The 16,158-nt window shown below is 40.9% G+C and overlaps 1 protein-coding gene across 2 annotated transcripts in view; it reads left to right on the forward strand.

Annotated features, from left to right (window-relative positions):
• Positions 1 to 2,914: 2,914 nt before the first annotated feature.
• LOC132822931 (sodium-dependent lysophosphatidylcholine symporter 1-like) overlaps positions 2,915 to 16,158 on the forward strand; it is a 49,091-nt gene continuing 35,847 nt past the window's right edge. For both annotated transcript variants that reach the window (XM_060836349.1, XM_060836350.1), the window contains exons 1-4: positions 2,915 to 3,428; positions 4,785 to 4,910; positions 8,751 to 8,875; positions 14,300 to 14,432. In XM_060836349.1, coding sequence (XP_060692332.1) covers positions 3,339 to 3,428; positions 4,785 to 4,910; positions 8,751 to 8,875; positions 14,300 to 14,432 — 474 coding nt within the window. In that variant the 5' untranslated portion in view covers positions 2,915 to 3,338. The remainder of the gene's footprint in view (positions 3,429 to 4,784; positions 4,911 to 8,750; positions 8,876 to 14,299; positions 14,433 to 16,158) is intronic.

Here is a 16,158-nt window from a genome sequence, read left to right on the forward strand (position 1 = left end):
TTGAGGAGTGAAGCTATTGAAAAAGAATTCAATATTTTTAAAAGATAATTTGGAGTGGTTCAAAATCAAGTTATAGTTGGAGGTCAGTGTAAAAATAATTCTTTTTCTGTGTTAAAACTTCATTTTTAAGCTGTGTTTTTAAAAGAAAAAAACAGCTGGTTACATTTTGAGTATATCAATGGATGGCTGTAAATACCAAGAAAATAATATGAAACATTTTGTTTTACTGCACATAATCATGGAAGGGTTTGTTTGTGAATATGTAAATGTGTTTCGGCAAAACTTGAACTATTTTGCTTGAGGAAAGAGTTTAATTGCAAATGGTATTTATGCCCTAGTTTCCCAGTTGCATCCAAAGCTGAAACTCCAGTTCTTATTGCAATCTGGAGTTAGGAAAGCTTATAGATGTGTCCAGTTCTTGTTACAAAACCCTGAATGTTATCCTTAAAATCAGGCACTATATATAGTTTTTTTTAAATCAAGAAATCCCAAACCACTTTACATTTTTAGAAGTATTTGATTAGATTTAATCATTCCTTTGTGGATAAACTTGACAGACAATTTGACAGCTTTAAGCTGTCTTGGTAGCAAAGCTGAAATTTGGTGAAATGTTTGGTAATGCTTGTCAGGTTTCTAAATGTTAACATTATTAAACCCTGTTGAACCTGCTGCTACTCTACCTCAACTACACTTGTATTTTATGGATTATGTTCCATTTACTCAGACTGAGGGATAGTGTTGCATAAAGTAGTATTTAATTCTCCAAAGCTAATGGAGCAGAGATCAAATTTACAGTATTTACCATTATTCACCCTTGACCTTGCTTTGGGCCCACCATGGATACCCTGTATTCGCAATTATCGGAAAAGTAACAAAAGTATGTTCAGAGTTCTTCACCTGACATTGTACTCAGTTTATGTCACCAATTGATCTGAATAGCTGATCTCACTTGTCATTTATTTGCCAAGACAGATAGGAATTTAGCTAGAGACAAGAATGGGGTGCTGGAAAAGCAGAGGAGGTCAGGCAGCATCCAAGGAGCAGGAGAATCAATGTTTCAAGCAAGAGCCCTTCTTAAGAATGAGGCTAGGAGTCCGATTGATAGACTGTAGTGGGGACAGTGGTGATAGGTCAGAAAGGAGGGTGGGAAGGAAGATGGATAGGTCATGAGGGCGGTGTCGAGTTGGAAGGTTGGAGCTGGGATAAGGTGGGTCGGGGAGGAATGAGGAAACTGGTGAAGTCCATATTGAGGCCGTGGGGTTGGAAGGTGTGTTCTTCCTCCAGGCGTCAAGTAGTTAGGATGTGGCGATGGAGGAGGCCCAGGACCTGCATGTCCTTGGGAGAATGGGAGGGGAGAGTTAGTGTTCGGCCACAGGGAGGTGGGGTTAGTTGGTGTGGGTGTCCTGGAGATGTTCTCTGAAGTGCTCTGGGGAGCCAGGATGCCCAATTACAATATAGAGGAGACTGCATCAGGCCTCCTGCATTGCCACTCCTTAACCACCTGATGGCTGGAGGAAGAATGCCTCATCTTCTCCCTTGGGATCCTCCAACCACATGGCATTGATGTAGATTTCACCAGTTTCCTCATTTCCCCCCTTCCCCACCACCACCTTATACCATCTTACTTCCCACTTATCACCATTACCCCACTTCTATATACCCATCACACACTCAGCTACCTTCTTTCCTCCCTCTCATTTATCACTCCAACCCCTCTGCTCACAAGACTCATTCCTGATGAAGGGCTCTTGCCTGAAACATTGACTTTCCTGCTCCTAGGATGTTACCTGACCGGCTGTGCTTTCCCAGTACCCCACTCTTGATTCTGGTCGTCGGCATCTTTCTCCTAGGAATTTGGCCAGCACATAGTACACCCATTCATTAGAGTGTGCACTTGGCTTTGATTGAATTGAATGTTCATGCTAGTGGGACAAGATTCATATCTAGAAATTAAATCATTCTTAAATCTTTCATCGGATAACATGTTGGGATTGTGTATATTTAGTCATGTGAGATATAAGTAGCAGCATTGGAGAAAAGAGCTATGGTTCCAACAGCTTTCCACTACAGCCTACCGAGGCCAGCATTTATCATTCGTGCTTGCAAATGAGAAGGTGGTGGTGAGCTGCGGCCTTCCATTGCTTTGTGGTATACATATGGACCTGGTTAGTAAGGGATATCTAGCATTTTGGATAAGTTCTGCCATGTTATGGGTGTAGTTGAAACTTACCTCCCTCTACGATCAAGGGAGAAAGCTAACAGAGGGGGCTGAGCAAATACAATGAGGAGCCGTGGCCCATTCCACATCAAGTTAAAACACCTGAGTTCTCCCCGCGTTTTGGGGGAAAAAACAAGTTGTTTCGAGCCCAGTGACCCTGAGATGCTGTCAGACCTGCTGAATTTCTCCACGTTTTGATTGAGTTTTTCCAGCATCTGCGGTTTTGTTTTATTGCACGTATGAAGTTGATGCCTTCCAATTTATTTCGTTATAAATTCCTTTGCAAGATGTGGCAATCACCAGCTAGGCTAATATTTATTACCCATTTTAATTGCTCACGGGAAATAGTGGTGAGCAGTTGTCGTGAACTGCTGCTACTATCGTATACTCCAAATAAAACCTTGTTTGTTGGGGAACTTGCATGTAGTACTGGTCCTGTCCATTTAAATGGTGGAGATCGAGGCTTTGGAAGTTGAATTTGGTGACTTAGTGCTGTGCATCTTGCCGCTTCCTAACTGAGATCTTAGCATCTCGCTAATTTAGGAAGGAGTGCTGGTGAAAGGAAAGGGTCAATTCAAGATTGCTGGGGTTGTAATAATTGAAGTAGTCGAGCGGAGGCGCAGCTTTACTGTGCAATGATAAAATTGCAGAAATTGCAAAGTGTTGTAATCTCACTTCAATCGTTGATGGCAAAATTCAAACGAAAAGAGCGGAACGCAAGATCCACAGTATATTTCACTATACATGTGTGTGTGTTTTCCCCCTTATGTTTGCGTATTCAATTAACAGAATAAAGCAGTTTAAAACAAGGACGTCCCAGAGCCTGGCAGGAACCTGGAAAGTTGAACCTGAAATTGCAGCCCGTAGAGAATCTGGAGGAACCGGCGGCTCAGCTTCATCCCTGAGGAGGGAAATAGGAAGCCCCGGACTGGAATCCAGGAGCTGAGCTGATCCAAACCCCGAACTGGATCTGGCTCGCCAGCAGCAGGAGCCTGTTGCTGTCGGCGGCTCGGTGACGCTGCGCTGTCCGCCGCTCGATCACAATCCCCGGGGGTGTGACGAGGAAGCGGCTCTGCTGCTGTGAGAGGGAGCCGAGTGAGTCCTGCTCGCTGCCCGCCCGATGGGGTCTGAAGAGCAGAGCCTGGGTGAGAAGTTACTGGAAGAGGAGGAAACCTACCCCCATCACAGGGGCTCCGTGCGGGTCCTGCAGGTGAGAAGCAGAGAATTAAAAACAAATTTAGCAGATTCTGGATTTTCTTTTTTTGGAAAAAAAGGAACCATAATAGTTGAAATTAGAACAGAAGACACATACATATCAGTGGTCAACATCACAGAGGTGTGTGGCCTGAGTTAACGTAGCAAAGGGATAAAAAACAAAATGCTGGAGAAACTGAGCGGGTCTAGCGATACAATAACTTTCCAATTTGCTTTAATCACAACCTGGGGATTCTATTCGTGGGGTTCGCCCTAACAATTTAACTCCCACCAGTAATAATTGGAAACACTCAAATTAATTTCAGGGAATTATTAAAGTAGCAGCTGAAACATTTGAAACAAATTACGTCTGTTTAAAATTTAACTGCAGAAGCCCTTAAACACTCAATTACAGGAGTAGCAATAGTTAGAACTGCTAGCAGGTGTTTCAGTTACTGCAGTATTTCCTCTGGGATGGTGTGCATTGAATTTACTTGGGAGTGTTAGCAGAATCTAACCTGGCTGTGAAACATTACATAATGGGGGAAAAATGCTCAGTGATTTTCATACTATTAGTTGTAGGACCCCTTTTCAAAATAATTAATAATCATAAACTCCCACATCCCATCCAAGTTACATTCTTAATAATGTGTGGTACGCATGACAATATTGCTTAGTTTCAGGAACATACTCTTGAAGTCGAAGTATTTTTTAAAAACTTACCTCTTTTAAACAAAGCTGAACTCAGCTGGTCCCTTGGTACTCTCAGATGCTGCCTGAACTGCTGTGCTTTTCCAGCACCACTAATCCAGAATCTGGTTTCCAGCATCAGCAGTCATTGTTTTTACCCTTTGTAACTGTAAGTGTACACAGAAATATTATTCTCGTCGCTTGCAGTTTAGCTCCACCCCAAAAAATCTGATAAGGTAGTCTGCCCACTCTATGCTTATGACACGAACCCAAGCTTCAGGATGCCATTTGTCCATTTAACCTTTACTGCAGTGACTCTCTAACCGTGCTGTGCTAGCTTATCACCTGCAGCACGCAGTTGTAGGGTCAGCCCTGCCTAATCAGCATTTCACATGACTTTGAGTGCATCTGGACAGTTACCAGACCTTGAGGAATCTGTGGACCACAGTTTGAGAACTACTAAGCTAACTAACCAAACTTTTTTTCTAAGATGTACAGACCAGGTAAAACTTTTTGGGTGAGATGCAACCGTGCTAATCATTGTGGACTGTTAGACTTTCATAAGATTTGGTAAACTTGGTAGAACAGAAAGTAAAGCATTACGCTTGAAGAAAGTTGATCTTTATGCTGACTCTACTGTCATTCTTCACAGTCCTTTGACTGTTTTGTCCTTTGTCTATAGAAGGGCAATGGACGAGCACTGCCATTCTGCCGGAAGATCTGCTTTGCTGTTGGAGGTGCACCATATCAAATGACAGGAAATGCTATTGGTTTCTTCCTCCAAATATTTCTGCTGGATGTTGTTCAGGTATACAAAACTTTCCTGTCTATTTTTAAGACTGTAATTATCTTTCCAGTGAAGCCGTTTTGCCATAGTATGGTACAAAACTAGTACACTAGACATCATGAATTCAGATTCTTCTGTGACAACTTGGGAAATAAAATTCAATAAATTTGTTTAAATCTGCCAGATTATAGTTCTAATCCTAACTAGTCCATTGTTAATGTCCTTCGAAAAAGGGAACCCCAGCATCCCTAACTAGCCTAGGAGAAAGTAAGAACTGCCAATGCTGGAGATTAGAGTTGTGTGTGTGGTGCTGGAAAAGTTCAGGCAGCATCCGAGAAGCAGGGGAATTGATGCTTTGGACATGAGCCCTTCATCAGGAATGTTCTGAATAAATACAGACCTTCCTAATGAAGGGCTGATGCCTGAAACGTGGATTCTCCTGCTCCTCGGATGCTTCTTTACCTGCTGTGCTTTTCAAGCTCCACACTCTCGATCCCTAACTGGACTGGTCTATTTGTAACTGCAATGCAACAATATATGGTGTGATTTAAGTTTTGCCATTATTTATGTATTTTGGTTTTAATTTATTTTAGTTTGGAGTCTGTAGTTGGATCTATTGGCAAGTAGATTTTGGACTGTGCGCATAAATGGGTTTAATCATTAACTTCTCTATTTATGGAACAATGCTTTTCTTTAAAGTAAGTATGAGAGTGAGTGATTGAGTTCCTGGGGTGCAAATGGGAACTTGATGTCATTGGAAGAGTTTTGTGAGCAGGCAGGATAAACATTGAGGAGTATTAGGCTGATTTCAGCTATAAGGATCAGAATATGTTTTTGCAAAGGGGAAATGCCCAAAGCTTGGAAACCATTTGGCTTCAGTTTACAGGCATCCCATATGGATTTGGAAAGATGAAACAGTTCTCCTAGAACAAGGAATTCATTTAGAAAAGATAGAGATTGGTTACTTCCATGTAAAACATCTTTAGGTTGAAAGTCTTAGATCTGAAATGTTTGTTTAGAACCTTGAAAGGGTTATTTAAAGCTAGGAAAGTCTAAGCTCAGTTGTGCATATTCAAGGAAGAAGCCATCAAATTCTTAAGACTCAGAATACAGTTATGTCAAATCTGATATTGAGGAGATTGTCTTGCTGTTTGAATATTGTAAAGGGGTGCTACTGGAATAGGTAACAGATTGTGTTTTACCGTGTTTTAAAATCTTTCATTGTGTTATGTAAATAGCTTGGTTTATTCTATTTTATCATCTTTTTGTTTGCTTAATAAGCATCTGTTTTGCTGTTTTAAATCAGATTTGCAGTATTGTTTCTGCTTGAGTGAAAGATCTCTGTTAAATAAAACAAAACAAAATATGATCTGTCGAGCTAGATTTCAAGCTGGGATCTGATTTGTTTAGTGATAACATCAGCTGGAATCATAACATTAATTAACTTTTACTACCTTCAGAGATCACTTAAACCAGAGAGTTATGATTTCCCGTGCTACATCCCTATGTGTGCACCCTTCATTCTCAAACCCATCAGTAGGAGATGGAGATGGAGAAGGGAAAGTAGGATGATCCCATGGCTCACATCTTAACATCTGCATCTGTGATTATGAGAAATAAGAGCAGGAGAAGGCCACAAGCACCTTGAGCTTACTCCACTAGTCAATGGGATCTTGACTTCATCTCCACTTTTTTTCTGCCTGATATCCATCAATTTGCTTCATGTTCAAAATTCTATTGTTCTTGCTGTTACGTATACTGAACAGCTGAGTGTCCACAATCCTTTGGGATAGAGAATTCTGAGATTCATAACTGAGTAAACAAATTTCTCATTGTTTTAATCCAATATAACTGTCTATGCCCCCTATTTCTAGATTTTCCCAGGCAAGAAAAACAGACTCTTTGTATCTGCCTTTTCAAGCCCCCTTAAAACCTTATGTTTCAATGAAATCAACTCCCAATTATCTAACCTGCAAAAAGTAAACCTGCATTCTGTTACTGTTTACTGTTCCCAGTCTGTATCTGTTGTATGTACAAGTTTAAATCAATAGTACTTTTCTCAACAAAATATTGCAAATAGTCAATATTATAGTTTAAGATTTGTAAATTTACATAACATGCACAGTAGGAGAGAATTTTTTTCAGTTAAATGTTTTCGTCTGCATCTACCCTGTCCTATGGTTAGTTCGTGATTCCCATTTCCTCTGTTTCTTAATTAAATACCATGCTTTCAGCTCCTTATACTGTTTCCCTTTAGAACTGAACTCGTGTAACTTCCACCGTAATGTTTCCTGTTTCTCAGAATTTTCATTGCAGTCCTTCGAATTATATTTCATTTAAGTCTCTGGCCGTATTTCTTGTACTTTCCCTTTTATCCTTCTGGATGAATATTTACTGGTTTTCCTCTTCTTCGCAGATCCCGTTTGATTGGTATTTTTGTGTGGGGAGGCCTGTAGTAATAACCTTGGCAGTAGGAATTGCTTACATTACTGTTCCAGTATTGTCCTACCTTTGTACCTTCTCTGATTGGCTTGACCTTCCCTATACTCAAGCTCTTCTGTTCCTATAGCCTTCTGAGATCTCTACACTCCTCAAATTCTGGTGTGCCATAAAGTTTGATTTTCTGTATTGCATGATTTAAAACTGCCTTCTGCAACCTGGGACCTGCTGTGGAATTCTCTTTCTAAACCTATCCATCTCTCTCTGTCTTCCTTTAAAATTCTCATTCAAAGCTATCTTTATTATATTGAAAAAGCACTTCTTTAAATCCAGGATTTATAAAGAAAACAGAATCATAATTTCTTGCATTGGAAAATGTTGCGTTAATCTGCCAATGTACAAAAACAGGCCGAGGAATGTAAATATCAGTTTTGTGAAAAATCTGGCTTTTAGTCTGTTTATAGTCAGAAGATGCAAGTCTAATTGGACTGAAAACTATTCGAGGAATAAGTACTTTATTTCCTTGAAATCTGCTATTTTTAATTCCAGCATCTATCAGCAAAGAAGATTGCTTCCTAACTACATGTCTTACTCCATGAAAATGTCCTTGTTTAGGATTCAAATTTCATAGTAGCATTTTAATTTCTATCTTGAGGCTAGGTTTGTGTGGAGGCTGTCCAGTAAAAATTCTGTTTAAAAACGATAGCTGATGTATTTTCCTTCATCTGACAACTCTTTTTATCTTCAAATCTTGTATATCTTTTTTAACATTAAGCATTGGTTTAGAATAGTTTACATGAAATAATTGTCCCCACTGTTTGCCACACTTAACTAATTTTATCAATTCATGTATTCTTTTTTGTATCATCCCCAACACAATGCCAATTCATCTTTTCCTTGCCATCCATCTCATCTCATCCACATTCTGTTCCCTCCATTTCATCGCCATTCTCCTTTTTGCCATTTAGCATCCTTCCCATTTACCCCACGCCTCAGAAATAAACTCTTCAACCAGGGTCAATTTGTTGTTGGGTCCCCTTTAACTTTCACTTTCACTTTTATTTCTCTCCTCCAGCTCCACTACCCAACTGCTGCAGCTAACAACTGTTGGCAGCTGTGAATGCACCGCACACTTCAGTCTTCTGCATGCCTCCAAGAGACCTCTGCATTGGTCAGATATCTCCCATTTAAATGAACCCACCATCAGCTATGCTGCTTAAAATAATCAATCCAAACAGTCTGGACAGACTAAATATTGGTTTCAGTTTGTATCAAATCATTTTAGGGTTTTAGATTACTTTTGTTTCCTTTAGTACATTTGCAGTTCAGAATTTGTCGTTGACTTTCCATTTCAGTAATTCAAATGTGCAGGATCTGCATGTGCACAATAGTGCTTACTTTGTCAATTATCCTTTCTTTCAGATGGAGGCTTTCTATGCATCTCTGATCTTGTTCATTGGTCGTGTTTGGGATGCTTTCACTGATCCTATTGTTGGATTCCTTGTCAGTAAAAGCAGAAGGACAAGATTTGGCAAGTTGCTTCCTTGGTGAGATATCTTGGATCATGTTTTCTTACTACATTTAGGGGATTAGTTTGAAGAAAGTCCTCCAATTCTCTCTTGTGGCATGTTTTAAGCTCTGCATGTTTAGATAGCAGGTGTCTGCCTGAGATATTAGGGTAAGGATAATCATCTGATGATGTTGCTACATGATTGAACACTTTAAAACGGCTGGATCTGTAATCTTCTTTAACACAAAATACTGTGAAGAACTGATAAATGCAGGATGCCGCAGGATGCCACAGGTACTTATTTTATATTTCTAAGGAATTTTAAATGAATATTGTCAATTTTAGAGGGAATGTGGGCAATGGTGAGATGTGTGGCAGAATCAGATGATAAGTGTAGCAAGGCCTACTTTGGCATCAAGATCACCTCATTCTATCTTGTAGCTTTTTGCAAGAAACATGGCAAGATTCTCACTGGACAATCATGAGGTGCCAATTAATGGTCATTATTGATTGTTAAATGCTGTGTTAATGCCATAACTCACCTCATTAATATTAACACTCCCATCTTAGCAAACTTGCCAAATGAGCTATATATATATATCAGGAAACCAGAGCTTATAACCAGAAGAGTCAGCTTGTGACTTGCTCCCAACAATTCCTATCTTACACACTGGGAGTCTCAGCTCAGGGCACGATCCGTAGGCACTGGTGGTTTACCGCTCAGTAATGGATTTTGGCATCCAAAATCTGCAAATCTATTGCAATTATCACTGCACCTCCCTGATTATGCTGGCAGGTCACTCATAAGGTATAGATGTAGATTACAGGGTGCAGTAACAACTAAATTGAGAAGGTTGCAGCAGGGCCACTTTGTGCACATACATAGGGACATAGATCACAGAATGGATAATGCTACATCTCAAGGCTGCTAGCATGCTCTTTTAGCACTTGTTCATCTTGTACCTACCAACCTGCATGCGTGCACTATCAGTGCCTTACTTTGCATTGTTTTGCTTAGCCATTGTCGTCACTACCTTTGTAAAGGACTGTTTAGTGAGAGATGCAGGCAGACTGCTTGTCAGAACATCCTGTAACGCAGGGGAGGGGACATCTTGCTGTATGGAGTACTGAGATAGCAATTTATCATTCGCAGCATGTGTCAACTGTCTGTGAGGCAAACACACTACGTTCACTCATGTCAGAAATATGTGGAGGCTGTCCCTCAATTAAGGCAAGGAGAGTGGTGCCGAGAATGATTGGGGTATGTCAGTACCATTAGTCACAGATGCAATGTGCATAAAATCCAAGGCCAGTCATCTGTTTGGAATGAACAAGATCCAGGGTTCTGACCCAGTACAGTTCAGAATATTCAGGGGTCAGTCTTGTGGGACCAGCACAAGCAGTCAGGGGAACTGCAGATGATCAGTGAGGGAGTGGGGAACACAACAGTCATGAATCTGGGGCTAATCTTCAAAGTTGGTTAGCAGTATGTGGCATCTGCGATGTTACAGGAGGGTCCAGGACAGTAGGAAGTTGCTGTCAGAGCAGCAGGGAGATCAGTGATAGAGGGTTAGGAGAGTCGAGGCTGAGGAGGAAAGCAGAGTCATGTCTATTAATGGGGATAAGGATGTTGATAGGACCACTCTCATTGAACAGGGGCTACTTGAAATTGATTTGGAGAGCTGAGCGGGGATGGTTACTGACTGACTACCACTGGGACCTCCACAGGGAGAGTATAAAGGGGCAAGATGGGTATCAGCAGGATGTAATGGAAGGGAGGACAGTTGACGATGAAGTTTAGTATGGTAAGTTTCCACATTCAGGTGATGGATTGAGATGGGTTTTCAGAGTCAAACAAGTTAATAGGATGCTGTGATGGGGGAGTTACCCGCTGATGAGTTGGGGCGCAGTGTTGATGGTGACCAGTGTGATCTGCATTGCCAGCCCCTTGTTCCTTTCTCTTGCTGTGAAGTGCTGCTAGAAAATGGCTGGAATGCTGCCCAGCGTGAATGGAGTAAGTTAATGATGAAACTACAGCATCCACATTTACTAGATGCCAGTATATTGTAGCAGCAAAAACATGAAGCAACGTTTGGAGGTGTAACCACATTGGATTGCAGCACCCATGTCAGATGTTTGTCAAAGGTGATTTGTTGCATTCCATTGTTGCTTGCAAATTGAACCTGGGCATCCCAGTAATATTGAAGTGATCAGCAGTGACACTGTGAATAACCTGTGCAGGCTGTCGGCAAGCCACTGTTAGTGCAACTTCCGAGGACCTTGTATGAGCTCCACAATTTTGAGTCTTCCTCTGTAATGCAGCTTCTATTGTTGTGTGTGCTGAATGCAATGTCAGGTTCAGCAGTTTGTGGGTGTACTGTTGGGAGGGTGGTGTTGCATTGTAGGCAGCCCCTTTTCATGGCCATGTGGGTCACTCTGTCTCTCAGTCTCAGTGTGGCACCTTCAGCAAGTGATAGCATCAACTGAGGTGGAATGTGAATGTGCATTGCAGACATGGCGCCCCATTATCCACCTGCAGTGTGTCTCACTTTGTGGAGAAGCATGCTCAGCTCTCTCTGTCTCTCTCCTGCAGGTTTCACCACTGAGATCTGTTGTGAGCTTGAAGAAACTTTCTTTCCCTCTGTTCCCAATTTAGGCCCTTTGTACCAAGAGTCATGGGCCTCGCTGCTGGTGGGATGTTGGTCACTGTGGCTGCATTGTTAAGGGATGAAGGGTTGCAGAAGGAGCAGATCGGATGGTCAGTGCAGGAGCCTGTGGAGGGTAAGGAGAGGTCATAGTTGCACAGCCCCTCAGGATGCATGGAGTGCTTAAGAGGCCAGTGATTTCTACCCTGACTGCATTTCCAGGGGTTGAGAGAGGCACCGTGTCAATGCAGGACACTGTCCTAGGATATGGTGATGAGACTGTGCTGGAGTGGGACCTGAGGGCTCAGGAGTGGGAGGTCGTCATGTGCCATTAACTGTGAAGGTCACTGTGGCACTGAGCTTCTATGTGACTTGCTGCTCCCAGGAAATGATGGGAGACCCTGTGTGGGAGTTCTGTCATTCATCAGGACAGTGACCGTTACCCACTTTGCAAGACTGCATCGATTCATTTTGCTGCTCCAAAGTCAGTGCTGTACACATGGCACTGAAGAGGCAGTATCACAACTGTGCAGCTTGCATCAGCTGGAAGGGGCTCCATTTCATTAAGTTCAGATAATCTGTAATCACTATTACAACATCTTGGAGTTGTGTACCCCTACCCTGGCAGCTGCCACAACTGGAGCCCCCTTGTATACTTGGTGCATTTGAGGATCCAGTGCCTTACAAGGGATATCGTGGTGCATTGATAACAGTCTCTCTCTCTCAATATGAGAAGGACATAAGAACTGATCATTCCTTTCAGGAAGAAAGGAGAGGGGTGTGCCCTTATCTACATCGACAGAGCTGAGGTGGAGAGGGTTGAGATCATCAAGTACAAGGATTGATGATAACCAGCAATTTGTCCTGGTTCTGAGACGTAGCTGCGACAGTCAAGATAACACAACAATGAAGGTAACTGGCAATGAAGGTCACATTCTTTCCCAGAATGATCAAAAAATTGGACCATAAGGACTGTCAACAAATTTTACAGATGCACAATAGAAAGCGTTCTATCTGGTGTATAATGGTCTGGTACAGCAACTGCTCTGCTTAGGACTGTAAGAAATTACAGAAAGTTGTGTGCACAGCTCAGACTATTATGGAAGCCAACCTCCCATTCATGGATTCCATCGACATTTCCCATTGCTGCTGAAAGGCTGCCAACATCATCAAAGACCCCTCCCATCCTGATACTACCCTGTTCCAGCCTCTTCCATCAGGCAGAAGATACAGAAGTTTGAAGGCATGCATCATCATGTTCAAGAACAGCTTCTATTAATATTAAACTGTTGAATGGACCCCTCTAATTTCAATTCGAATATTGACCTTGTTTTTGTGCACTTCCTGTGCAGTCGTAACTTTTTAAGTCTTGCTCTGTCTTAGTGCCTTATGACTTGTATGTTTTTGTTTGTTCTGATCTGCCTGTACTGCTTGCAAACAAAACTTTTCATTGTACATAGGTACATGTGACGGCAATAAAATCAATCGCCATGATTCTTAAATTTGATTGTCGTTGTGCATGCAGCATTCATCATCTATTTGTTTTTATTCCAAATGCATTCTATAAATAAAAGCTCACATTTGCTTGATTTTTTTTTCCCTCATCATCCACTAAGGGTACATCACACACAGACAAGCAATGACAAGGTGTGAGCCTGGGTTTGTGCACTGGAGGCTAGGTAATACTGACTTAGAGGGTGTTTAGACAAACTGTAGCTTTAGACAGAATGTAATTAGGCACAGTTATAGAGTGTGGCGTGGTGGTTCGACAGAGTCCATGGAGCATAAATGGGGTTGTATTTTCAAGGGAGCATCAGACATGTGCTGTGTCATGGTGTTGTTGGTGGGGGCCGGTGCTGGATTGTCAACACTTGTCCAGGGGCAGAGCAAACTCTTAAAGAATCTGTGGACACCAGGGCAGATAATGCTGAGTGGCAAGTTGTGCTAGGAAGGACGCATGATGAGATGGAGCAGAGGTTGGATAAGTAAGATGACATGGGGCAGAAGCAATTAATGAGGCAAGTTTGATAAGATCTGGTGAGAAATCTCACTTGGCCTCATGGTGAGAATCCCTCAAAGAAACAGCCTAAACAATAGTAAAATAAAGGTCACTGTCTTTTAGCTCCTATTCCTTTCTTATCTTTATTAATACTAACTCCTTTTTGAATGATTTCCCTATCTTATGGCTTTGCAATTTTGGAAATACTTTAAAAACAGGTATTCTTTATACTTCAAACTTTGTGGTTAGTTATTCCTTTCATATAATTTAAAAGCCTGTCGTAGGTTAGTGAGTATACATTTTTATTGCTCTTGGTGTATTTCTAATTTTGTATGCAAAATTGACTCCTAGTATAAATTATCCAGTTGTGTACATGCCCAAGAAATGTTCAACCAGACAGAGAGAAACTGTAATGGGAACTTTTTATTGAAGCACAAATGACAGATCTGATGAATACGGCTGAAACTGATGAAATTTCACTAAGATTTCCAAGCGGTATTAAGATATCAACTAAACACCAGCTATTTGTAACTGAGACTTACTGATAATTGCAAATTATCTGGGTGGGATACTCTTTGGTGGGTCAGTGTGGACTTGATGTGTCGAATGGCCTGTTCCCTTATTACAGGGATTCTATGATTCTAATTAACTGTGATATCTCTCAAACTACATAATAATGGTGTATTAGATCTGAGTACTACCTGCAGGTAGTGATTCGACTCTTGTCAAAATGATACTGCAACTAAAAAATTTTGAATGTTTTTAAAAATCCTTTCATTATTTATGAATAATTCTGGCTGTATTTGTTTTTCTCTAGGATATTATTTTCCATGCCATTTGGGGTTGCTTCTTATTTCCTGTTGTGGTTCAGTCCTTCCTACACAATGTCGTGGAAATACAGTTTCTTCTGGTATCTTATGACCTACTGTGCATTTCATACCTGCATGAGTGTAAGTTTTTGGTTTAACCTGAAACAAATTGATCCTTTAAACCCCGTAGTTATGAGACTGGCTGAAATTTCTACATCAATGTATCAATTATACAAGCCTTTCTTGGTATCTGAACATTGGGATTGTTATTATTGATAACATTGTACAAGTGGACAGGTAGTTGACATGACTACAGAAAATTTAAAGTATTAGATAAAGGCACAATGATCTGTTTTGAGACCAAAAACTACCTCAAGTTGATTTCATAACAATACAAACAAGTTCTGGAATTTAAGAAAGTAAAGCAGAAATATGATTAAATTATTTCACACAACTGTTTCCCTCAGATACAAAGATTCCTGGAATGGTGACCATGCAGAAGGATGTATTTGCACCTTCTCTCTGTAGGAGAACTTTTAATAAGTGCTTCTCCTCCTTTGTCTTTTCCTTTCAGCAGTGCACTTTTTTCCTCTTCAGCCAATAATCCATTTACCTCTTGAATCTCCCTCCACCACACTTTCAGCAAGTGCTTTCTAATCTCAACCACTTGCTGTGTTTAAAAAAAAAGTGTTCCTTCATCTCACCAGTGCTGCTTTTGCTAGTTACCTTACACTTGTGCCCTTTTCTTCTCAATAGGAACAGTTTTCCCAATCTATTCTGTCCAGACCCCTCAGGATTTTGAAAACCTGTACCAAATCTTCTCTAGAATGCAAGTGAGGCCAAAATTTTGACTGTTTTCAAGAAGGAATTAGGTATAATTCTCAGGGCTAAAGAGATCAAAGGGTATGGGGAGAAAGCAGAAGCAAAGGTTGGATATTCAACCATGATCATATTGAATGGTGGAACATGCTTGAGGGGCTGAATGGTCCATTCCAGCTCTGTTTTCTATGATTCTGTGTTTTAGCTTTCCCTTTACTGGGAAAAAAAAAGCTTTGACATCTCCAATCCATCTAGTCAACTGAAATTCCTCGTCATTGGAGCCTGTCTCATGACTCTGTCCTAAGACATTTGCTTTTTTCCTAAAATGTGGCACTAAGAATTGGATACAGCATCCTAATTAAGGCTGAATGCTTATTTTCAATACAAGTTTAATGTAGCATCCTTGCTTTTATACCCCGTCCCTTCAGATGAAGCTTAGGGTGCTATATGCTTTAAGAAGTGCTCCCTCAACCAATCCTGCCAGCATCAAAATTCCGAGTCCTCTCCTTTTGTACTTCCTGTAGAATTGTAATCTTTATATCATATCTCTGTTTAGTAGGAAGAATCATTTCACATTTCTTTGTGTTGAACTTTATCTACCGCATGTCTGTCTATTCCACCAACATGCCTATGTTCTTTTGAGGTTCTACACTAACATCCTTACTGTTCACAGTGCTTCAAAGTATTGTATCACCTGCAGATTTTGAAATTGTGCCCTCTCCATGAAGGTCTAGGTCATCAGCATGTGTCAGGAAGAACATGGATCCCAAAGTTGACCCCTGGAGCACTCCATTACAAACATTCCTCTAGTTTGAAAAACATTGAATAAACTGCTACAGTTCCCTTCACTACTACACAACCAACTTCATAGCCATGTTGATACTGTCCTTTTCACTCCATGAGTTGTAACTGTCTTTGCATGTTAACGTATAATACTGGAAGCTTACGGAAATCCATGTACATTACATCAACAGCATCACTCTCAACAACCTTCTGTGTTGCTTCAAAAAAATCCAGCAAGTTAATTAAACGTGATTTTGCCCATAAC

The sequence above is a fragment of the Hemiscyllium ocellatum genome, chromosome 15 (assembly GCF_020745735.1).
Source record: "Hemiscyllium ocellatum isolate sHemOce1 chromosome 15, sHemOce1.pat.X.cur, whole genome shotgun sequence".
NCBI lineage: Eukaryota > Metazoa > Chordata > Chondrichthyes > Orectolobiformes > Hemiscylliidae > Hemiscyllium > Hemiscyllium ocellatum.